Source organism: Diceros bicornis, chromosome 18, assembly GCF_020826845.1.
Source record: "Diceros bicornis minor isolate mBicDic1 chromosome 18, mDicBic1.mat.cur, whole genome shotgun sequence".
Taxonomy (NCBI): domain Eukaryota; kingdom Metazoa; phylum Chordata; class Mammalia; order Perissodactyla; family Rhinocerotidae; genus Diceros; species Diceros bicornis.
In genome coordinates, this window is record NC_080757.1 from 49,111,774 (window position 1) to 49,138,660 (window position 26,887).

The following is a 26,887-nucleotide window of genomic DNA, read 5'->3' on the forward strand; positions in this document are numbered from 1 at the left end:
TATGAATTTTAGGGTCAGCTTGTCAATTTCTGCAAAATTCCACCAGGGATTTTCATGGGGATTGTATTGAATCTGTAGATCAATTTGGGAAGTATTGTCATTTTTCCACTATTAAGGCAAAAACTAATTTCCATTTTACTGGATATTCCTTTCTGACTCTTGAAGTATCGAATGTTTAGATGTCCACAGTGTTTACCATTTTTTACGAGAATTTAGCAGAGACTACTAGTCTTAGCAGTCATGTGAAGAAGAGGCCAAAGAAATTTATTCATTTATCATGCTTAGTGAAAGGTATTATTTTTAATACCTTTTAAGTCATAATTGTATCTTAATGTTTTTGGCTGACTAACTTTGATCAATTTAAGTACCAAAAAGCAGCCATGAACATAGGTGATAGAGCTGCTTGAAAGCTTTGTTTTCCAACCCAGCTGGAAAAGGAATGGAGACTCTTCTAGCTGTTTTTCAGACTTGTTTGAAGTTTTTTGTTTTGTTTTGTTTTTCTTGGAGTTTCCAGTGGAGATGCCAAGCTGGCAGCAAATGAAGTATACTGTAACGTGAAGCCTTATAAATATATGTTGGATCACTGCCATCATTATCAAAAGTGCTGGTACAGAAATGTGCAAAGGGAAGATTTTCAAATTAAGGTTGGCCTGTACATATAAATGTTAGCTTGTAAAGCTCAAGAAATACTAAATTGTAGTCTATTAGTCCCCTACATTTTATTGCCTTTTTGGAATAATCATGTACTTAAGAACATCCTTTAATCTGAGCTGGGTTGTGGTTGTATAAGAATGCAGCTTCTTTTTTCTTTGTCCTTTATATACTCAGATGAAGAAGATTTACTGCATTTTATAAATAAATCGGAACTGAAAAGCAAATTTTCTTCTCACCTTTTTATCTCCATGGAGGCCCAGCTTTAAGATATGTAAATGATGCATTTATACTCGGCCCCACAACTAGTTCTACTGAAAAAAATAAACTTCAAAGTCACATTTTTTTTTTTCACTACTTATAGGACATAGTATTCAGAATCATGCTTAAAAAGGAATACTGTTCTTATGTTAGTGAGGAGCAGACCTTTCTCTTTTTCAAACTCGCAAAATTTTCACTTCTACTTCATCATTTTATCGAAATTAAAATGGATCGCTCATTAAAATGATTATCACCTCTTTGTTTAAATTAAGATAGATGATTCCTAAATATTAGTGGAGCTCAATGTATATGTCATGTTTAACTGCACAAGAACACTGGTTTACAGTGAATGAGGCCTTCTTTGATTTTTAGCTTTACTGCTAAATTAGCACAGCAGGTGTGATGGGACTGGAAACTGGAAGATTTCACACGTTTCCCCAGGCTTGCTATTTAATATAAAACAATATTGGCTATTTGTAAATCAGGATAGAAGTTATTAATTAAAAGCAATGTGTTTTATTGCACAATATATATATATTTTTTTTTGTGAAGAGATCAGCCCTGTGCTAACATCTGCCAATCCTCCTCTTTTTGCTGAGGAAGACGGGCCCTGGGCTAACATCTGTGCCCATCTTCCTCCACTTTATATGAGATGCTGTCACAGCATGGGTTGACAAGTGGTGCGTTGGTGTGCGCCTGGGATTTGAACCGGCGAACCTCGCGCCGCCGCAGCAGAGTGCACGCGGCCAACCGCTTGCGCCACTGGGCTGGCCCTGCACAATATTTTTAATATGGTCTCTAATAAGTGATTATAGCTAAAGTTTATGACTGATTTTTGTGGTCATAAGTTAGTTATAAAGTAAATTAACTAAATTTGGTAGGTAAGAATGGTAGGTAAAAGAAATATTTGTTCTATTAAATTGAAAGTATTTAAATAGTTCATGTGAATTATTGGACAAAAATTGTAAAACAACTGACTTTCAACATTCATAGAACAAAGTGGATATTTCTAACCAGAAGTCATGTATTTTTATAAAATGTGTTAGCAAAATTTTAAATTATATATGTAAATTTTTAAAGTTTTCAAATATTGTCCAATGCGCTTTCTTTTCTATTTATAGACAGACTGACCAAGCAAAGGTAAACCTTTGAAAAATTGTAATCCTAATTGTGAAATGGTCTTCCCAAGTGCTTTTAGGAGGACCTCAAAGATAAGAGTATCATAGGATGAACCAGTCACTGTAGTCCCTGTATGGCAGAGAATTAGCTCCTTCACCGCCTAACCCAGCCCTCTGCAATGTGGACATTGGTCATCAACCACAGCACCTTTTCCCCTGAGCCTGGTCTCAGGATCCTTTTAATAGAGCATTCTAGGCAATGCCTTCCAGTCAACTGGGTCCATTCACCAAAGCAAATGTCCATCAAACATTTGTGACAAAGTGTTTGTGGCAAATGTCCATCACATTTGCCAACCTAGGTCTAGGCCTTGGTACCCAGTATAACTTATATCACTTTATAAGTTTGTAAGTTCTCATATGCTGTTTGAATATTCAGTGTTTGTATCAGGGAAACCCTACACACAACTCATGGCTTCCTGCTTCCTGGACAGAATAATGTAAGAAGGATGAAAATGCACCGGACCAAATTAAAATTCCCTGTTGCCTTTAGAGTGCTGAGTCTTTTATGTAGTGATGTCCCTTGAATCAGTCTTCAGTATGACATCCAGTTATTAATCACCATTGTCTATGAGCTAATATTAACATTAAGTGGCAAAAAAGCATCAATAATATTAAGGCCTTGGAATTTGGCAACAAGTTAACATTAAAGACATTTTATTTTAACAACATGTAAGAAAAATGGAGGACAACAAGAGATTCAGCTTCCTGTTAAATAGTCAACTAAAGTTGACAACTTAAAGAAAAGCTTTAAAAAAGTTCCAGAAGTCTGTGTCACATTGCTGTAAAATGCAATAGCTAGGGGCTACATCTGGCATGCAGCGTGACCTGGGATGGCTTCTTTCTCATACAGGGCACTACACACCTTGGGGCAGAATATTACACTCTGGAGCCCATTAAAATGGGGGCTATGCCTGTGAATTAGACACGTAGAAGAAAAAGGCTTTCAGTGGAAAAACTGCTTTGTTTATCATGGGGATGTATTGATTATTGTCATGTTCACATAGAAGGATGTGTGGCTGGATAGGAAGAGATAAGTAAAGTGGTACTTAAAATGAAAAATAAAGGAAAGATGGATACAGAGTATGTTCTTTCAGCCCATATACGGAGAGCTGCCTATTTGCAGATATACCATGTCCTAACATAGTAGGGGAACTCTACATACGCATTGCTACATTACTTTACAAAGGGACAGGAGAGTTCTGCTGAAATGGAAAGTAGGTGACACTTTTTCTATCAGTCTTGTTGCCATTTAAGCTTCGAGAAAAGTTTTACTTTTTTTGCAGAAAGTTTGGTATTTTAATATTTTATATGACATATATGTTCTTATTGGAAAGCCTAGAAATTAACTGTGTTAGAGAGGATTTTAAACTTAGATCTGACTAACTCCAAAAAGCTCAATTACTTTTTGCCCACATCTTGAAAGATAGTGGCATCATTGTTGGGAAATGTCTTTTCCCCCCATTATGATGTTTCTCTAAAATTTGATTTTTGTGATTTAAATTACCCCATCCCTCAACATTCTTCAGTATTGTAGTTAATAATAAGAATAATGTTTTATATATGTGTAAACTTTCCCATTTAGGGACAGAGAGCCAAGTTATTCTTCCTTAGGATATCCCAGTCCATTTGGGCTGCTATACCAAAATGCCGCAGGCTGGGTGGCTTATAAACAACATAAATTTATTTCTCACAGTTTTGGAGGCTGGGAAGTCCAAGATCACGTTTTGGTCAGAGCCCTGTCCCTTGTTCATAGCCAGTGCCTTCTCACTGTATCCTCACATGGTGGGAGGGGCAAGGGATCTCTCTGGAGCCTGTTTTATAAGGACACTAATCTCATTTTGGACATTCAGACCACAGAATATGGAGTCTGGAAAATCAGGAAAGCAGCATAGTGTAGTAGCCAACAACATGAGCTCTAGAAGCAGACTGCCAGGACTGGAATCCTGGCTTGACCTATTACTAGATGTATAGCCTTGGAAATATTCGTTAAGCCCCATGTCCTGTTCTGTTAAACTAGGGGATATAATAATATTCTTATACAAGTTTACTGTGAGAATAAACAAGAGAAGACATAAAAATATTTTGCACAGTGCCCAGTACCTAGTCAGAACTCAATGTCAACAATTATTCAATGTCAACAATCAATGTCTATTGTGAATAACGCTGCAATGAACACATTGATTGTTGACATTGAATAATTGTTGACATTGAGTTCTGACTAGGTACTGGGCACTGTGCAAAATATTTTTATGTCTTCTCTGGAAGCAACCTAAGTGCCCATCAAGGGACGAATGGATAAAGAAGCTGTGGTATATATACACAATGGAATACTACTCAGCCATAAGAAACGATGAAATCCAGCCATTTGTGACAACATGGATGGACATTGAGGGCATAATGCAAAGTGAAATAAGTCAGAGGGAGAAGGTCAAATACCGTATGATTTCCTTCATTAAGTAGTAGATAATAACAACAATAAACAAACACATAGGGACAGAGATTGGATTGATGGTTACCAGAGGGGAAGGGGGGAGGGAGGAGCGTGAAAGGGATAATTTGGTACATGTGTGTGGTGATGGGTTGTAATTAGTATTTTGGTGGTGAACATGATGTAATCTATGCAGAAATAGAAGTACAATGATGTACACCTGAAATTTTTACAATGTTATAAACCAATGTTACTGCAATAAACAAAAAATTAAAAAAAAACAAAACAAACAAACAAAAAAAAACAATCAATGTCAACAATCAAGGGGTATGGGTGGACAATTATTGACTTTCGTGTATTTATAACCTAAAGCTTTTATTTTTTTTCTTCTATCAGCATGCAAAGATTTCTTTTGTTTTGTAGGACCCTTTTGACTATATAATTTTAATTCAAGGTATAAAGAAATGAGATGGTTATCAGTTCTTTTAGGCAAGTCTGCTAGAGGGCAGTAGAATAATTTCAGGTCATCATGTTGCTCTGTTGCACCCATCACTCTACAGGTGAACTTCTGCTAGACTTGCATATTAAAGATATTTCTATTGGTACATTGGTTTTTTAACAGATTGAGAAATAATTCACATACTGTAAAATTCATGCTTTTAAAGTGTACAATTTGGCAGATTTTAGTATATTCACAAGGATGTGCAACCATCACCACTGTCTAATACCAGAGCATTTTCATCACCAAAAAAGAAATCCCGTATGCATTAGCAATAACTCCCTGTTCCCCTTGTCCCCCCATCCCTTAGCAACCATGAATCTACTTTCTGTCTCTATAGATTTATCTATTCTATATATTTCACATAAATAGAATCATACAATATGTGAATTTTTGTGACTGGCTTCTTTCACTTAGCTTAATGTTTTTGAGATTCATCCAGGTTGTAGCATGTATCAGAACTTCATTCCTTCTTAGGGCTGAATAGTATTCTATTGTATGGATATACAACATTTTGCTTATCCGTTTATCAGTTAATGGAGATACATGGTTTTAAACAGTTTTGTTTTTGAAAAATCTTTGAAAGTAGTTATACCTTCATCAGAACATATATTATATGTTTATACCCTTTTTCTCCTGAAACAAATTATGTTATTGTCACCTTTTTAAAGGGAATTTTATAGAATTTGGATCAAAAAATTGAAATCTGAATTTTATTTTAGAAAAGGTTAAATATTGTTCTTTCATTCAGGTCCAATTCTTTTACTTTATATTTTAACTCTGAAGTTTTTCTGAACTTTCCTAGGGAAAAAGAGGAGCAGCTAACCCGTGTGACTGAAGTTCAGAGGTTGCAGGCCCAGCAGGCAGATGCTGCTCTAGAAGAGTTTAAGCGGCAGGTGGAACTGAACTCAGAGAAAGTCTATGCCGAAATGAAAGAGCAGGTGAGGAGGCCACCACACCATCTTTTTTGAAAGTCTCTTTCTCAGAAGGAAGGTACATTCTGATCTTAAATATGACAGACACATATTTCCTTTTTAAAAAAGCTTATCAAAATTAGCCATACACTTGGGTCAGGGATTCAGAATGAGAAAGGGATAATAGGCCTGGCAGAGAAGATCACCCACCTCCACTAGAGCCTCAAAGAAAGAGAGCCCTGATGGAGAGGGCTCGGCTGACAGGCTCACCTTGTTCCTGGCAGAGCATGTGAAGGAAAGGCTATGGTGTCTGTCTCTGGAGTGCCTGCCCTGTGCTGCTCCTAGGCCATTGGGTAGGTACCCATCAGCAGCTCTTTGGTGGCAGTGGGGAGAGGGGTGGAGAACCACCTGGAACTGTGCAGACAAGGAGATGAGTCCTTCTTCCTCCTTTAGGATCCATTGATTCATCCTTAAAGCAATGCCAGTATAACCATTTTAAAGTCCTATCTACAAATGTGGTAATGGCAAAAGTGTATCTCACTCTCGGAGCATGGATCAGCCTACAAGTAAAATCCCATGACCAATCAGCTTCTCTAGAGCCAGGGCTCAAGTTAACCATGTCTGTGTTTGTTCATGTTCCATAAATAGTGTTTTATTGATCAGTTACAGCAAATTATTTTCAACTGGAATTTCAAGAGGACAGAAGCTCTCTCCAGTTCTTGTACAAGTTAAGTGGTATGTTTTTTAGTTTTGAGAGAAAATAAAAAGTTTGTAAAAGAATAAAGAGAACAAACACCCAGGTACCCATCATGAAGAGTCAACAACTGTTAACTTTCTGTTTATTTAAGCTAAAACATTACAGATGAAGTCTTAGTTTGCTTTGTTATTCATGTCTAATAACATTACTCTCTCCTCTCTGCCTCTGAGAAAAACACTGTAATTAATTTAGTGTGTATTATTTCAGTCTATTTTATACTTTTATATGCATACATAATGTTCATGTATGCTATATGTGTATGTTATATATGCCTATATTTTATTTGCATATATAATTTTTGTGCTTCTATTTTTAAAAAGTTATATAAGTACTACAGATTATATGTATTAGTCTTGTTTGCTCTTTTATATTTAATTTTATGTCTGTGCCCTATTTATGTTAATTTAGTGCAGTCCTTTTAACACTGAGTATATTTTATCATATGAATATGCCATATTTTATTTATCAGCTCCACTATTCAAAGGTATTTAGTTTATTTTCAAGTTTTCTTGATTATAAAGAATGTTGCAATCCTTGTTTTTGATTTCATTTTCAGCTGGAGTTATCTTCCTTAGGAGTCCCATACACACACTGGATGGTAGAAACATTCCTATGGAAGATTTTATGACTGAGCCCTGTAGGATTTACTAGTTTGGAACTGTTTTCTTATTGTTATTTTCTTGATTCAGATTTCCGCTCATATTGAGTTGTGTGAATTTGGGTCCTGAGAGTGGGGTCTGAGATCCCATTCTCTGTGTTTCTCCACTCACTGCCAACGGCAAAAGCTAGATTTCTGCTGAGAGTTTGTGCTGGAAAGTGGAGACTTTCAGTCCCTACTACATGAATGTGCTCTCTTCCCAGCTCCCTGCTCTGATCAGAGCCCAGGCCCTAGGATGTGTATCTGGTCCAAATATGCAGTGTTGCTGCTCGGAAACTCTCTGATTGCTTAACATTTAAAGGAATACAGAAAATACTGAAGGAGGGGATCCATGGCAAGAAGTTTTAAGTATACAGTTAAGAAGGCTAAAAATGAGGGGCTGGAAAGTGCTGAGGCTGACAGTGCAACTTTCTGACAAAAGCTGAGACTATGACAGGCACCTTTGGCTCAATAAATGACCTCTTGGGGCTGATGATGTATTAACAGATCACAGAATTCATGGATAAGTAACTGATAAAACAAGAAAACAATGTATAAAACATGCTATAGAACAAGAAAAAAGACATTTGTATTTAGCAGTTACAGAATAAAAGCATACTTCTGAAAACAAGCTACTGTAGAATTCAGAAAAAAATTCAGAAAAGTAGTACCTTTATAAGAAGACATGTTGTATACGAAAGAGGCCACACATATCAAGTAAAATTAATGCAGTAAAACTTGGATACATTCTGGAAAAATAATTGAATCTCAAGAGTAAAATGAAATCCTACCAATTTCTAGGCAGGATGAAAATGGCAAAGAAAATAGAAAAATAATGGAGTAATGCTTCAAGAGTTTTGAAGGAGAAAGAGTGTGATCCAATTTTATACATAATCAACTAATTGTTACAAATCTGCTTATAAGATGGAATGCTAGTGTTTATTGATTCTTTAAAAAGATGTATGAAGTAGAAAATACAAATTTAATAACAATAACTTAAATCTAAATCCTTATATTACATTAACAAAAATCAAGAGGTAGGTGGATAGCGACAGGCTAAGAGGAGCACAGTATGCTAAAACTCTGCCGTGAATATGTGAGAGTCAACAGATTCTTAACACTAGGGAAATGTAGGTTAGAATAATTTTGAAATATATAAACATAGACATTAATAAAATTAACAAGATGTTAACATTCTCATAAAATCTTGAGAAGATAAAAGCAAAACCTGAGAGGAGATATTACCAAAGGAACAGAAGCACAAGCAGAACAAAATGTCCAAAATACAACAGAGTACATAATTGTAATATTAAATATTAATAGGTTAAATTTTTCTATAAAATAAAAGGTATTGATTAGCCGACTTAAATCCACGTATGTGCTATTTATAAAGGACACAACTAAAAGTTACACAAAAATTATATTAAGGAGATGAAAATATATCACTTATTTTCAGAAAAAAGAAAGTAAGAGTATAATACTATCATGGAAGTTAGCATCACTACAAGTCATTAAACTGGACAAAGGAATATATTTTGGCATGCTAAAGGCAAGTGTACTTAATCAAATATGAAAAGGTGTTAGGAAAACGGAGAAATTGGCATCAGTAGTCATGAGGTGCTTTAATCTATTTTTCTCCATCTTTGACGGATCAGGGGGGCAAAAACCAAACAAATAGGAAGTGTAAATAACAGTTTATAGGATAGCTATATTTCTACTTTCTACCTTTTAAATATGACACATTGAATTTCTACTCCCATGGAACAGTCATGAAACTCAGCAGACCATAAAGAAACACTGAATATATTTCCAAAACTTGGCATGACAGAAAGCACATTCTTTTTACCACAATGCAGTAAAACCAGAAATTAAATTTCAATTAAAATTGCCACATTGGACTTCACCAAAATTAAAACCTTTTGCTCTTTGAAAGACACCGTTGACAAAAACAACAAAAAGAAGTAAGGCAGCCAGAGAATGGGGGAAAAGATTGACAAATATTTCCAAGAACTTGTACCTAAAATATAAAAGAAATCTCACAACTTAGTAAGAAGAAGAAAAACAACTCAGTTAAAAATAGGCAAAATATTTGGACACCTCACAGAAGAAGATACTAAACAAATGACTAATAAGCACATGAAAAGATGTCCAATATCATCATTCATCAGGGAAATGAAAATTAAAACCAAAATGAAATGCCACTACATGCTCCTTAGAATGGTTAAAATTATGAAGATTGGTTGACAATGCCAAGTGTTGCTGAAGATGTGGTCAAATGGAGCTCTTAGACACTGCGAGTGGGCACACTGCCAGTTTCTTAAAAAGTTAAACGTACAGTGACCATATGTCAGACGTTCCATTCCTACGGGTTTAACCAAGAGAAAGGAAGACAAAGACTTGTATGCAAATGTTGACAGCAGCTTTATTCCCAAAAGCCCAAAACTCCAACAACCCAAATATTCCTCAAAAGTTGAAAGGGCATCAAAATACAGTATGAACAATGGCATACTACTCAACAATGAAAAGGAACCAACTACTGATACCCGCAACAACAGGATGAGTCTCAAAATCCTGCTGAATGAAAAGCTGAAAGCAGAAGAGCACACGCTGCATGTTGTGTACTGTCTGGGTAACGTTAGAATTCCCTAGATAAGGTCGAGTTTTTTGTTTTAGCAGATTATCGACCCAGTTCTTTTCAGAACATCTCATCTTCTGTGGGCAGGTTTCAGTTTCAGTTAAGTTCCGAAGCCTTTGCCCTGCTGCTTTGGGTCTGTTTGGACTGTGCCGCTCAGGAGTGAGTCTGAGACTTGGGTGGTGTCCAAATCACTCCACCTGATGACTGCAGGCACTCATGGAACATTCTCCAGGATAGACCATGTGCTTTGCCACAAAACAATTCTCAATAAATTTTAAAAGGATTAAAATCATATGAAATGTGTTCTTTGACCCTAATGATAATACATTAGAAATAAACAACAATAAGAAATCTGGGAAATCCCCACATATTTGGAAATTAAATAACACTTATAAATAACTCGTGGGTCAAAGAAGATATTACAAGGAAAATTAGAAAATATTTTGAACTGAATTAAAACAAAAATATGGCATATCAAAATTTATATAATGCAGCTATAGCAGTACTTAGAGAAAAGTTTATGTCTTTAAGCATCTATATCCAGAGCGAAAGTTCTCAAATCGGTAACCTAAACTTCATCTTAAGAAACCAGAAAAAGAAAAGCAAGCTTCTGCCCAAGGAAACAGAAGAAGGGAAATAACAAATATTTTTATATATTTGCAGAAAGCAAAGAAGTAGAAAACAGAAAAATGGAGAAAATAAGTGAAGCCAAAAGTTGGTTCTTTGAAAGGATCGACAAAGTTAACTAATCTTTAGCTTGACTGATGGAAAAAAATAGTGAGGAGAAAAAAATTACCAAAGTTAGGAATTAAAAAGGAGAGGACACCGCTGTTGATCCTATAGAAAATGAAAGAATTATAAGATGATATTTTAAAAACTTTATGCCAAGAAATTACACAATTTAAGTGAAATGGACAAATTCCTAGAAAGATGCAGATTACTAAAACTGTCTCAAGAAGGGCTGGTAAATATGAATTGTCCTATAGTAGATAAAGATATTTAATTAACAATTAAAAATCTTCTCACAAAGAAAAGCCCAGGACCAGATGGCTTCACTGGTGAATTCCATCAAATATTAAACAAAAAATAATTTTAGGTCTTTGAAAGCTCTTTTAGAAAATTGAGGTGGAAGGAACACTTCCCAGTTCATTCTGTAAGGCCAGTGTTACTCTACTATCAAAGCCAAAGACACCACAAGAAAACTACAGAGTGATATCTGTCCTGAGTGTAGACACAAAACCCCTGAATAATATTTTAGTAAACTGAGTCTAGAGACATAAAAATGATTATACACCACGACCAAGTGGGATTTATCCCAGGAATCCAAGGTTGTTTTAACATTTTAAAATCACTTAATATCACACAGTGTATTAATAGAATAAAAGGACAAACCACATGATCATCTCAACAGAAGCAGAAAAAGCATTTGAAAAAGTTCAACACCATTCATGATTAAAAAAAATTCTTGGCAAATTAGGACTATAAGCGAACTTAGCTTAATAAAGGACATCTATGAAAAACCTACGGCTAATATACTTAATGTTGAAAGACATAACGCTTTTCCTCCTAAGAACAAGGAAAAGATGCCTGCTTTTGTCACCTCCCCTCAACATTGTATTGGAGATTCTAGCCAGTACACTAGACCAAAAAAAAAAAAATTAAAAAAATAAAAAGAAAAGCAAACACATACAGATTGGAAAGGAAGAAGTACAAATGTCTTCAGATGACATGATCCTGTATGGTGAAAATCCACAAAAGAAGTGCTAGAACTAATAAATGATTAAAGTTTGCAGGATACAAGATCAATATACAAAACTCAGTCATACTTCTATATACTAGCAATGAAATATCTAAAAATGAGATTTAAAAAACCATTTAATTCACAATAGCATAAAAAGAGTATTTACAAATTAATGAAACAATGTGAAGACTTACACGTTGAAAACTATAAAATAGTGTTGAGAGAAATTTTTAAAGATCTAAATAAATGGAGAGCTAGCTATTCTATGTTCATAGATTGGAAAACTCAGTTGTCAAGATGGCAGTTTTCCACAAATGCACATATAAATTCAATACAATCACTGTCAAAATCCCAATTACACTTTTTTTGTAGAAATTGACAATAAGAAATGTTTATTTTCACTAGTAAATTCTTTAAAAAGTAAATTAAAATAGCAGTGGGCTGTTTTCCGACTAACACAGGTAGAAATCCGAGAATGCCAGAGGAAACAGGCAGCGACATACATTTCTGGTGGGAATGTAAAGTGATGTAACCTTTCTGGAGGATTGATTTGACACTGGGCTTGTCATTTACCTGGTAGTCCTACTTCTAGGACTTTATTTTTCAGGAATACAGCGTGTGCCAGATGTGTGTTCAAGGATGTTTATTGTGATGTTATTTATTAATGATGAAAAATTAGAAAATATATGTCAAAACAGGTTGGAGAGAATGTAGAAATTGATAAAAATTTTTAAGATAAGAAAGAAGTCTGAGTTGTGTGACAGAACTGAAAGCCCTGGAGATAATGTCATCTCAGGAACCATTAAATTAAGAACCTTACCCAGCCGCAAAATGAGACTGCAATAACTTAAGGAAAGGCAGGGATGAAAGTATTTGTGGAATTGATTCTGGAACCACCCTTTCAACTGGTCCACGTGTCTCTGACTGTTCTGTTCTGTGCCTGGTTCATGTCTGTCTTCTATCTTACTTCACCAGTCCTGCCAGACCCACTTGACTCTCCCACTTCTTGACCTTAAGAGTTCATGTGTTCCTGCTTTCTAGGTATCACATCTCTGTTGACTGGTTAAATGATCTGATGAAGGACCCTATTTGGTGCATGCCTCTGGCATCCCCTTTCTTCCCCCATGTACCCTACACCTGTGTCCTGTGAGCAGTCCTCACCAGATCTGATCTGTGCGGTGGTGCTAGATTCAGACTCCTTGAAAAGTAATAGTGATGGCAACCGAAGAGCAGGAAATTCTTTTGTTTTCTGTTGAAGAAATGTTCTTCAGTGATTTCAGTCATAGATTTGCCAAATGCAATTGAGTTTTTGAAATGAAAAAAGCACCTTTGGTGTGATTATAATAATAAAGAACCCCATTTATAATGGAATCCTTATAGCTGGGCTCATTTACAAATCAAAAAATTCTGACATGGCAAATTTTAACAGATGTTAAATAAAAAATATATATCAAAACATGGTAAATTAGAAGTCCTCAATTCCAGATTATCAGTTGATTGAATGTGTGAGTCTGATGTAGCTCCAAGTCTAAAAGAAAATCAATCAATAGATTCATTATTTGGAGAATCATAATGTTTTCAGATTTTTCCGTAGTCCATATTTTTAACAGTCTTCTTTTTCTGTTGTTTTGAAGTACTCCTTTCTCTTCTTACTAAAATCTTTTATGTAAAAGCCAGAAGAACTGTAGGGCATCTTTTTCCATTTGGAAGCTGCTGCAGGTAGCAGACAATGAGAATTTGAGTTAAAAAATAAAAGCTTTGAGTTTGTTTTTGAAGGGGAATTGCTGTTTTAAAAATGAGACCCATGAGAAAAAATGGAACAGACTTAGACTTTTTAAAAAAATTGCTTCATACTGTTTCTTTCACTTTGAAGAACTTTTTATCTCATTTAAGATTGCTTAAATAACCTAATTTTTACTCCAATGGTGAAGTCCATTGTAAGTGTTAGCTGTGAGCAATTAGTTGTGTAAAATATGCATATTTTAATTGTGAAAATGTATTACTCAGAATTATTTCTGTATATATGTATATAATTGTATTTTTTAAAGAAATAGTGTTTTATATTTACCTATTCTCTGTGAAACAAATAAATGACTGAAAAAGACAGCTATGTTTTTTGAAGTATTGGCAGCAATTCTAAAGTGAAACTTTGTAATCTTATAAACTGACTGCATGAATGTCAGCTAACTTGTTCCTCCTGGGGGCTTCCACTAACCACTTGACTTTTCTAGTTAATTTTTCTTCTCTTGAAGTTACGTCCTCATTAAATGGTATTTGCTGCTAAATGTCTAAATGTTTTTTTAGACCAGCTTTAAAATAATAAAAGATCCAACATAAATAGAAGCATTTTCTCTCAGTTACTTTTTGATGACAATGGAGAAATCTCTCTACCCTTTTAACATTTGGAATTTGTCTTTAAATGAGATGAGGTAGCAGAGGTAAAATTCTAGAATTATATTTAAATGTTTCAATAGAGGCTATTGTGATAATTAATCAATTTCAAATGATAACATATTCCAAAGACTATATATATTTGTCTTTGAAAAACAAAATTAAACAAAAAATCAAACAAAACAAATAATTAAAAGAAATCTTAACTTTTATCCTTAAATACTTAATAGAGTAGTAAGTGAAACTTTCTCCTAATAATATTTATCAATGACTGATATCTTTTGCAGAAGAAGAATAAGCCAAAAAATATATATACTGAGAACATTGGACCAGAAAATATGTCATTCTTTCCATATTTGGCTGATTTGCAGGGTTATTAATTGTGAAAATAGTAATGTTATTATTTTTTAATACCTCAACTATTTTATTGACTTACAGGCCAGGGATTCAACAGACTTATTTCTTCTTTCATTCATTTATAAAAAATTTATGAATACTTGCTCTGTACCAGCCATTGTTGTAGATTCTGGGAATTCAGAGATTATTAAGACATATTTGTGGCATGTGTGATAGACCAATGCATAAAATTGTGTGATTATAATAGATGGTATAACTGGTGGAACAAATAGGTCATTAAGAGAACACAGAGGAGGGACATCTAAGGTAGCCGAGTGAGTTATGCATTTATCTGCAATTATGGCATCTTTGTGTAACTATGAATTTCTCAAATGTTTATTTGTTAAAATGTTATTGGTAATGAATTTGGCAAGGTCACTAAAAATAAGGTCAGATATACAAATCAGTTTTATTTCTATATACCAGCAACCGACAAATAGAAAATAAACTTTGAAAAAGTTTATCTTATGCCAAAAAGCTTTAGTTACCTGAGCATACATCTCACAAAAGATGTGCAAGACCTCTGTTTTGAAAACTAGAAAACAGTATTGACAGAAATCAAAGAAGACCTAAATAAATTGAGGGGTGTATCATGTGTATGGATTTGAAAACTCGATGTTATAAAAATGTCAGTTCTCCCCAAATTAATCTATAGGATCAACACAGTTCTACAAATCAAAATGTTAGCAGTGCTTTTTTTGGCGGGAGAGCGACTGACAAGCTGATTCTAAAATGTATATGAAAATGCAACGGGCTAAGAAAGTAGCTATGGCAATCTGGAAGAACACAACTGGAGAACTTACACTACCAGATATCAAGACTAATATTAAGCTATAGTAATTAATATAGTGTGATTTTGGCACAAGAATGACCATTGTTATAGAAGAAAGAGGCTAAAAACAGACTCACATGTATATGATCAATCTGATTCATGTCAAAGGAAGTATTGCAGTGCAGCAAGGAAAAATGACCGTTTCAATAAATCCTGCTGTGTCAATTGGATAGCCATGTGGAAAAAAAAGAATCTTGCTCTTTATTTTACCCCATTCACAAAATTAATTTGAGGATTATAGATATACAAATAATAGGCAAAACAATAAAACTTTCAGAAGAAAATGTAGGAACATTTTTTTTAATTCAATTTGTTTTTGTTTTTGTTTTTTTTGCTAAGGAAGAGTCACCCTGAGTTAACATCTGTTGCCCGTGTTCTCCTTTTTTTGCTTGAGGAAGATTAGCCCTGAGCTAATGTCTGTGCCAATCTTCCTCTATTTTGTATGTGGGTTGCCACCACAGCATGGCTGATGAGTGGTGTAGCTCCGTGCCTGGGATCCAAACCTGTGAACCCAGGCCACAAAAGCAGAGCGTGCCAAACTTTACCATTACACCATGGGGCCAGCCCCTGGAACATTTTTGATAGTTGGAACTAGGCAAAGATTTTCTAAATAGGAAACAGGCATAAAAAACAAAATATTGTTAAATTTAACTTCATTAAAATAAAAAACTTCTGTTCGTCAAGAGACCAATAGAAAATGAAAAGGCAACTTCAGAGTGGGAGGAGATATTTGCAATTCAGATATTGAACAAAGAATTCATATCCAAAATAAGGAAATCCTACAAATCAATAAGAAAAGGATACCAGACATATTGTCTGTCTTATATCACTTAATGATTATCTCCCACAAAAGAACTATAGATATAATCAGTTAATGTGCTAATTGTTTTTCTCTGTTAGGTTATTAGTTCCTACTGAGTCTTTAGCCAAGCACAGAAATAATTGTTTATCTGTCTTTCTGCCGTTTATATCTATCTGCCTGCCTGCCTATCTCTATGTATCTATCTATGTATCTATCATCTATCTGTATGTTTCTTTGGTACTCTAAGACAAACGTTATGTTCTGTCTCTCTCTCTCTACATATTTCTGAAAATATTTGAAGGACAGTTTCTTTTAGTTAATCTAAATATGTATTAATTACAACAAAATATATTTTGAATTGTATATTTCTATACAGTTGTGTAACATGAATTGCACATGTCAGATTACTCAGAATATAATAACACAAGCGTATTTTAGTAGAGAAAGAACAATAACTTATTATGACCATATTTGATGGAGACTGCCAGATGTTGGCCCAATGTCCATTCCTACTTTCTTACTAATAGAGCCCTGATTTTATTTAGGGCAGCGTAAGACACAGTTTTAAAGCTGCAGTCTCTTACTTTGCAGATGGAGCTTGCCTTTTAATGTAGTTCTAGTGAATGAGATACAAACAGCGTAATTAATTTGCTATTGACAGGAACTTGCAGGAGAGCCCCTTGAAAGGGTATTTGACCCACCTAATACGGACCCTTTGCCCTTCTGTCTTTACCCTTCACTCTTTGCCCTTCCCTGCCCAGATGTTCAGAGCTGCAGAAGCCATTTCGCAACCATTATGGGAAGGTTGAATTGGAGAGACCTTAACCCTGACATTTTTGAACTGCTGATGTGACAGCCTATTTCTGAACTTTTTGTTACACAAGGAAAATATAAAGGGCCTATGTTGTTTAAGCTGTGGACACTGGGGTTTTCTCTTACATGTAGCTAAATAAATGCCTGAGGTACCATATAAGGAAAAATCAGTACCCTTTTTTTCTCTCTTTCTCACTTTCTTTAAACACTAAACATTCACAGAAGTACACCCAAGCCCTTTTCTGCCCCGAATTTGACACCAAGTTTTACTCTTAGGTTTTTTGGAAGCCAGAGTTACACAATAAAGGAGGGTTTTTTTTTTATACTTGAAGTTGAATGGAATATGGAATGATGTATGTTGAATGAGAATCTTCTGTATCTATGGCAACCGAGAACCCGGTGTTTCTCTGTTTTTTGATTTTTTTTTGTTAAGTTGTGGAAGGAGAATGGAGTGGGGTCTTGCATTTTCGGTCAGTATAATCTAAAATAACATATGTATTTTGTTTTCTTATAATATCAGTTATTATCTACTTTGAATTTTTCTTAATGTTTAATATGAAAGATCTTTTCATGTGCTTTAAATTGTTTTCTATTTTGATTATAGAAGATAATTCTGTTTTTTGGATAGAAGATATCTATTTTTATAAACTTTGAATACATAAAATTCTTAATATTTTAAATATTTTAATATCATTATTTATTTTTAATATTCGATCTGTGCTGAGGTAAAATAAGAACCAAAAATCAATTTCGTATGAAAATCTGTCTTAAAAATACTAAATAAACCAGGTCTTCCCTCCTTGATTTATCTTTTTTCTTCCCCTTCTGCTTTTGCCTACCTTTCCATTCATCCTTAAGAATTTAATACGTATTTATTCTGCCTACCATGGCAATTAGTTAATAGTTAAGATACTAAAGAAAGAATTATATCATAGTTCCTTTTATTTGGGAGCTCATGTTCTAGATGAATAAACAAAGCTAACACATTTGAAACACTTTCTTACTATAGAGAAAAACAAAGTATGCTAGGAACATAAAGATGTTAAGTCCAAGAGCATGGAGAGAAGGAAGACATTTACATCAGTTGGTGGGATTAAAGAACCCTTCAGACGGGGGAGGAGACTTAAGTCACCTTGAAGATTGACCATTTGGATGAGGAAAAAAATGAAAAGGCCTTCCAGAAAGTGTGAAGAGCAAAAGGCTGAAGAATCAAGAACAGCCAGGGCTTGTTGGGGAAATGCCAAGGCTATTGGAGTAGAGGGAGGGTAGACTACTGAGGACAAGTTAAGGAGCCTTCTCCTTGAGGTCTGGTGTGAAAAGCATTGAAGGAGAGAGAGCCCTAAAACCTGCATCTTGAGACAAGACAAACTGGGCTTAGCTATGCTTCCTTCAATAATTCCTTTGCAAATTTATTCTCAGCCACAGTACTGATTACCTATGAATCAATAATCTTAGAACTCTGACCATTGAATTTGGAAGCCGATGGCTTAGTATTATCAGGGTTGTGATCTCTGGTATTTATGAGGAAATACTTAGGTGCTGAATATCATGCATAATCCAGATACTCCAAACGTCAGCGCAAGAAGCAGAGTGAAAGGTGTTGTTACATCGCAGTAGTGGGTGGCAACACGTGTTTTGTTCTGATCCGGTGAAATTGGCTGCTTTTCATTGAACACCTTCACTCTTAGAAACTTAAAGTTTAATCATGTCTGAGTAAATGCATTTGAATGTTTTTTTCCCCCCCAAATGTAATGCGAAGAACTGTGAAGGAAGCATTTTCATGGTTCATTTCCCCTCATATTCATGTTTTATCTAATCTTAGCACTTACCAAAAGGTAACCTGAAAGAGGGCATTGTATACAAGTTGAAACAAAGAGATATCTCAAAATATCAATGCAACAGAATAATAAATAATATAATATAGCCAGGGATAGAATGATTGTCACGTTAACTGACAATCACATCAGAAAAAATATTTTCCAAACTTAAACCAGGAATAGAAGACAAATGAAATAGTGCGCTACTTTGAACAAAAGGTACCATTTTCATGTTACCAATATAGAGAGCTTTTTTCATTAATGTATGTAAGAATATCTCTTTCCTGTCACATATAAAAGAGCATCTGATAAGAGCAAGGACAATAATATATCATTTATCTAATTTTCTAAGTGATAGAAAACATTAGATTCAACAGTATTTTATTTATTTTGTATGTTTTATAAAGAATTTGGCACTATTAAATGTTGAAAGTTGTTCATTCAGCAAATTTAAAACTAAGTTGGGTACACTCTGTCTTTTTTTTCATTTCATTAGTATTTATTGAGTCCCTATATGTGCCAGGGAGTGTGCTAAATACTTGGGATACATGAGTGAATGTGGGGTTACATTCCGACGAGGGAGACAGACATTAAAAACAGCCTTAATGAGGGGCCAGCCCTGTGGCATAGTGGTTGGGTTCGGCGTGCTCTGTTTGGCAGCCCAGGTTCGTGGGTTTGGATCCTGGGCACGGACCTACACCGTTCGTCAGCCGTGCTGTGGCGGTGAACCACATACAAAATAGAGGGAGGTTGGTATGGATATTAGCTCAGGGCTAATCTTCCTCAAGCTAAAAAAGGGGAAGATTGGCAACAGATGTTAGAGCAGGGTGACTCTTCTTCAGCAAAGAAACCCCCCAAAAACCAGCCCTAATGAATAAATAAGTTATACAGTGCACCTGAAGGTGATGTGTCCTATGGTAAAATGGAACAGCAAAGCAAGGAAAAGGAGACTGGGAGAACTGGGGGCTAGGCTAAAGTTTAAAATAGGGTGGTCAAGGAGGCCTCAGATCAAAGGTGACATTTAAACAAAACTTTAAGACTTGGGAAAAGAAGCCATGTGAATATCTTGGGGGGAGGATTGTAGACCCCCAAGGTGAGAGCATTTCTGGCATGTTTTAGGCCTAGCAAGAAGGCAGGTGTGCTGGAGTGGTGGTGGTGGTGGAGGTATAGGGTAGTAGAGATAACTGAAAAAGGTAACTGAGACTGGATCATGTGAGGCCTCATAGAATGTGGTAGAGCCGTTGACTTTCACTTTTTATAACAGCTTTATTGAGATATAATTCACATACCAACAATTCACTCATTGTAAGTGTACAATCCAGTGGTTTTTAATATATTCACAGAGTTGTACAACCATTGTCACAATCAATCTTAGAAGATTTCACCCCAAAAAGAAACCTCATACCCTTTAGCAGTCACCCCCTTAACCGCCTCTCACCCTAGGCAACCACTAATCTACTTTCTGTTTCTGTGGATTTGCCTGTTCTGGAAATTTAGTATAAATGGAACCATAAAATACATGGTCTTTTCTGACTGCCTTCTATAGTGTTTTCAAGGTTCATCCATGTTGTAACATGTGTTAGTGCTTCATTCCTTTGTATGGCTGAATAATGTTCCATTGTATGGATGTTCCACATTTTGTTTATACATTTTTTAATTGATGGATATTTGGGTTGTTTCCTCTTTTTTGGCAATTATGAATAATACTGCTATGAGCATTTGTATATAAGTTTTTGTGTGGATGTATGTTTTCATTTCTCACCTAGGAGTGGAATTCCTGGTTCATATGGTAACTCTATGTTTAACCTTTTAAGGAACTGCCAAACTCACTTCCAAAAGGGCTTCACCATTTTACATTTCGACCAGCAGTATATGAGGGTTCTGATTTCTTCACATCTTCACCAACGCTTGTTATTATTTGTCTTTTTGATTATAGTCATCTTGGTGGGTGTGAAGTGGTATAGCATAGTTGGTTTAATTTGAAATTGCCTAATGACGATGATGTTTAGCATCTTTTCATGTGCTTTTTGGCCATCCTTATGTCTTCTTTAGAGAAATGTCTCTTCAGTTTCTTTGCCCATTTTATTTATTTATTTATTTATTTATTTATTTATTTTTTTTTGTGAGAAGATCAGCCCTGAGCTAACAGCCGCCAATCCTCCTCTTTTTTTGCTGAGGAAGACGGCCCTGGGCTAACATCTGTGCCTATCTTCCTCCACTTTATATGGGACGCCGCCACAGCATGGCTTACCAAGCAGTGCGTCGGTGCGCGCCCGGGATCCGAACCAGCAAACCCCGGGCCGCCGCAGCGGAGCGCGCGCACTTAACCGCTTGCGCCACTGGGCCGGCCCCCATTTTATTTATTTTTTTAATCATCATTTATATTGTGTTTAAATTTTAAAAAGTTGTGATAAAATACATGTTACATCAAAATTACCATTTTAAAGTGTACAGTTCAGTGGCATTTAGTACATTCACAATGTTGTGCAACCATGACCACTGTTTAGTTCCTGAACATTTCCATCACCTCAAAAGGAAACCCTATACCCACTGAGTAGTCACTCTCCATTTCTCCCTCCCTCCAGCCACTGGCAACTGCTACTCTGCTTTCTGCCTCTATGGATTTGCCTATTTTGGATATTTCATATGAATGGAATCATACAATATGTGGCCTTTTTTGTCTGGCTTCTTGCACTTAGCATAATGTTTTCAAGGTTCATCCATGTTGTCATGTATCAGTACTTATTCCTTTTTAAGATTGTATAGTATTCCATCATATTGAAATGCAGCATTTTGTTTATCCACTCATCAGCTGATGTCCTTTATGTATGTATTTTTTTGTTTAGGTAACATTGGTTTATAACATTATATAAATTTCAGGTGTACATCATTATATTTCAATTTCTGTGTAGACTGCATCGTGTTCACCACCCAAAGACTAATTACCACGCATTGCCGTACACATGTGCCCTGTCACCCCTTTCACCCCTCCTCCCTCCCCACTTCCTCTCTGGTAACCAGCAATCTAATCTCTGTATCTCTGTGTTTGTTCATTGTTGTTGTTGTTGTTTTTATCTTCTACTTATGAGTGATATCATATGGTATTTGACTTTCTCCATCTGACTTATTTCACTTAGCATATTACCCTCAAGGTCCATCCATGTTTTTGCAAATGGCAAGATTTCATCCTTGTTTATAGCTGGGTAGTATTGCATTGTGTATATATACCACATCTTCTTTATCCATTCATCCCTTGATGGGCACTTAGGTTGTTGCTAAGTCTTGGCTATTGTGAATAATGCTGCAATGAACATAGGGGTGCATATATCTTTACAAATTGGTGTTTTCATGTTCTTTGGATAAATACCCAGCAGTGGAATAGCTGGATCATATGGTAGTTCTATTCTTACTTTTGTGAGGAATATCCATACTGTTTTCCATAGTGTCTGCACCTGGTGTTTTCATTCCCACCAGCAGTGTATGAGAGTTCCCTTTTCTCCACGTCCTCTCCAACACTTGTTATTTCTTGTTTTGTTAATTATAGCCATTCTCATGGGTGTGAGGTGATATTTCATTATAGTTTTGATTTGCATTTTCCTAATAATGAGTGATGTTTAACATCTTTTCATGTGCCTGTTGACCATCTGTATATCTTCTTTGGAAAACTGTCTGTTCAGATCCTTTGCCTATTTTTTAATCGGGTTGTTTGTTTCTTTGTTGTTGAGATATATGAGTTCTTTATATATTTGGATATAAACCTCTTATCAGATATGTGGTTTGAAAATATCTTCTCCCAATTGTTAGGTTGTCTTTTCATTTTGTTGATGGTCTCCTTTGCCATGCAGAAGCTTTTTAGTTTGATGTACTCCCATTTGTTTATTTTTTCTTTTGTTTCTCTTGCCTAGTCAGACATGGTATTTGAAAATATGCTGCTAAGACTGATATCAAAGAGCGTACTGCCTATGTTTTCTTCTAGAAGTTTTATGGTTTCAGGTCTCACATTCAAGTCTTTAATCCATTTTGAGTTAATTTTTGTGTGTGATGTAAGATAATGGTCTACTTTATTCTTTTGCTAGTGACTCTCCAGTTTTCCCCATACCATTTATTAAAGAGACTTTCCTTTCCCCATTGTATGTTCTTGGCTCCTTTGTTGAAAATTAGCTGTCCATAGATGTGTGATTTTATTTCTTGGCTTTCAATACTGTTTCATTGATCTTTGTGTCTGTTTTTTTTGCCAGTACCATGCTGTTTTGATTCTTATAGCTTTGTAGTATATTTTGAAATTAGGGAGTGTGATACCTCCAGCTTTCTTTCTCTCAGGATTCCTTTGGCTATTTAGGGTCTATTGTTGTTCCATATAAATTTTAGGATTCTTTGTTCTATTTCTGTGAAAAATGTTGTTGGAACTTTGATAGAGATTGCATTGAATCTGTAGATCTCTTTGGGAAGTATGGTCATTTTAACTATGTTAATTCTTCCAATCCAAGAGCATGGAATATCTTTCCACTTCTTTATGTCTTCTTCAGTTGCTTTCAACAACGTTTTATAGTTTTCAGTGTACAAGTCTTTCATCTCTTTGCTTAAATTTATTCCTAGGTATTTTATTATTTTGTTGCAGTTGTAAATGGAATTGTATTATTTCTTCTTCTGCTATTTCATTGTTAGTGTATAGAAACGCAACTGATTTTTGTATGTTGATTTTGTATCCTGCAACTTTACTGTATTCATTTATTATTTCTAATAGTTTTTTTAATGGATTCTTTAGGGTTTTCTATATATAAAATCATGTCATCTGCCCATTTTAAAATTGAATTTAATCGCCCATTTATTGTTGAGTTATAAGAGTTCTTGATATATTCTAGGTACAAGTTCCTTATCAGATATATGGTTTGCAGATATTTTCTCCCATTCAGCACATACCAAGGCCTTAATAAAATCTTGTTGAATAAGTATTTGAATGTTCAATATTGTGTTTCCATTACAATATTAGAATTTAGTCAATTATATACCAATTTTAATTTCCCTGACTTAAAACTATTAAAATGTATCTTTCATTATTTTGTCATTATTAAATTCACCATTATGATTGGTGAAGTGTTTAAAATCTGTCATTTTAATGAATGGACAAATTACAAAAACATGGAATATAATTTTTTCTTTAAAAAATTTCATATTTGATTTTTAAATTTTATAGATGGAAAAAGTGGAAGCAGATCTAACTAGATCCAAGTCTCTTCGTGAGAAACAATCAAAGGAGTTTTTATGGCAGCTGGAAGATGTCAAGCAACGATACGAACAGCAGGTTGGTCTTTCATTTTTATGATGCCATTTAATTTTTTAATGCATGTATAACCTCTCTTTAAATATATCTATATTCCAAAATCTCTCCATGATGAAAATATTACTAAGAACGTTATTACCAATATATTTGAGATATTTAAAATAATATTTGTTTCGATAAAATCCAGAAACAGAGAATTTTAACTTTCCACTGAAGTCTGTTCTGACAGTTTGTTAATCTGAATGTTTAATTGAAACATTTATTGTGATTCTTGAGTTCTTCTATTCCTGTTAGAGTATCAGTTTGATTTATTTAAGAAATAGTTTTAGGTCCCCACTATGTACCAAGTACTTTGTCCACACTGGGCAGGGTAGTAAGCAGGACCATCAAGGTTCCTTTTTGCACAAAGCTTACATTTTGATGGACAGTCAGCCCATAAATAAAAAATGAAATGATTTCAAAATATGGCTTGCGAAGAAGGAAAGAGGGTGTGTACATAGACCTTGGTGGGTGGTGGGTGGGAAGGGGATTACCAGCATTGATAGGGCGTCAGGGAAGCCCTCTAAGCCGTGGACATTTGTGCTGTGAATCCTGAAAACTAGGGACGAGCTAGCCGTGAAGTCTTGGGAGAAATAGTATTCTAGGCTAGGAGAACAGCAAGTTCAAAGATCCTGAGATGAGTGCAAGCTGGGAGTGTTCAAGGAACAAGAAGGACAATAAAGACTGGTTTAACAGGAGTACAGAGAGGAAGGTTCCAGCTGTGGGGATGATGGGGGAGAGTTAGGCTAGGACCGGGACGCGCAGGACAGCATAAGGGGTTTAGATTTTCTTCTCAGTGCCCTGCCTCGTGTTTATTAATCAAGAAAGGTTTTATTTTTGTCTTTTTAAAAACATATTCTGGCTGATTCTTGGAATATTTAAAGTGGCTCTTAATTTTTAGTTGTTTGTCTAATTTGCTTGCTTTGTTTTCTTAGCATCTAGAAAAATGTTAATTAGCTTAATCACTTAGTTAAGAAAAATTTTTCTAAAGACGATATTTGAATCTTTTTATTCTGGAAACCTGAATAATTTTTTCTCGTTATTATATTTTTAATCCCTTATTAAGTGGGTAGTACATCAAAAACTCATTAATCCCTTGTGATTACTGAATTGTATCCCCTCTCCTAAGTGATAGCAGTTAGTGAATCACTTGAGTTCCATGGAAAGCAAGTCAGATCTGACATGTGACCTTATGATTGTTGTGTGGTTGTTGTTTTAATCTTAAATGTTGGTAAAAATACCTGAGTCACTTCATAGGAATGGTGTAAAGCCAAAATAGTTATAAAGACAAAAGTTTGCAAATTGGCCCTTCTTTGTTGTTTTCAGTAGCTGGACTGTCTTGCTCTGTTATGTCCAAGAAAGTCATGTCCATCTTTCAAGACTCACTTCAACACTTCCATCAAATGTTACATGACGTTTCAGCCCACACCCATTTCTTCTTTCTCTGAAATTACAGCATTAATCTTCTCACTGTTCTATACACTTAAATCAGTTCTTGTATTATAAGTTCTTGTATATAAAGCTGTTTTTATTCAGAACAAAGTACAGTCTACAAGACAACAGAAACTTTCTCCTGTATTTCTTTCAACCTCTATTACATTATGTTTCTGTGATTGAGTTGTTAATGGACATACAATTTATTATTGTTGAATTGATTTGAATTTAGATCAATATACATAGGTCTACTATCTCTACATAAGAAGGTAGGAATTTCAGCATCCTTAATGTGATCACCAGTGAAAACATCACGCATTATCACCTGTTTGGTTTTGTGTGTTTGCGTATTTTATTTCCCCCCAAAATTGGGCTTATATGACTATATGTTATTAATACTAGGTAGTGAAATGACTTGCTCAAGGTCACAAGCTAAATAGTTCACAGTCTTAAGGATAGTCCAAGTTCCTAATTTCTCTGGGATTTAGTCCAAGTTCCTAATTTCTCTGGGATTCTTTCCGTTTTGCCAAGCTATCTATATGATCTTTCTCTGATACCTTTAGAAAGATTTAGATACTTTTGATTGAAAGGTTTTTAATAGTCATAAATATAAAAGATATATCCAATTTTCATAACTCTTACTTGATACCACTTTAAAATTACTTTATTATGTAGTAAGTATGAAGATTGCATACCACAAAGGAAATAAGAAAATGTTTGAATTGAATAAAAATGAAAACACAATGCCAAAGCTCATGGGATGTTGAAAAGTAGTGCTTTTAGGGAAATTTATAGCATTATATGCTTATATTAGAAAAAAAGAAAGGTCTCAAATCAATGACTTAAGCTTCTACCTTACAAAGCTAGAAAAAGATGATCAAATTAAGCCCAAAACAGCAAGAAGGAAGAAAATAACATAACAGCAAAAATCAATGAGCAGAAAACAGAGCAATAGAGATAGGTACTATTATTATGTCCATTTAACAGTTGAGGAAACTGAGGCACAGAGAACATAAGTACCTTGCCCAGAGTCATACTCTTAGTCACAGAGCCATGATTTGAACCCAGGCTTTCTGGATCTAAGCCCTTGCTCATAACTGTTCTGCTACGCTGCTTTTTAAACTCACCACAGACAAATTTGAGGAAATCTCCCAGAAAACGGTACAAAATGCCAAGAGATAGAATAGGTGAGAAGCTGAGCAAATCATTCAGAGAGGATGAACATTGCTGTCTGGTTAGGAGTCCAAGAGTGAGAACAGGGAAATAAGGGGAAGGGAAATTCTTAAGGAAATAACACAGGAGATTTTCACAGAGCTAGAGGTGGAAGGGTTGAATGAATATACCTCTGTGGCATTCTATGGCACTGAGGACAAAGGGAAAT

General features: G+C 35.1%; 1 protein-coding gene across 5 annotated transcripts in view; it reads left to right on the forward strand.

Annotated features, from left to right (window-relative positions):
• CEP112 (centrosomal protein 112) overlaps positions 1 to 26,887 on the forward strand; it is a 449,184-nt gene that overhangs the window by 172,939 nt on the left and 249,358 nt on the right. For all 5 annotated transcript variants that reach the window (XM_058561414.1, XM_058561413.1, XM_058561415.1 and 2 more), the window contains 2 exons: positions 5,823 to 5,958; positions 23,947 to 24,054. In XM_058561414.1, the coding sequence (XP_058417397.1) occupies positions 5,823 to 5,958; positions 23,947 to 24,054 (244 nt within the window). The remainder of the gene's footprint in view (positions 1 to 5,822; positions 5,959 to 23,946; positions 24,055 to 26,887) is intronic.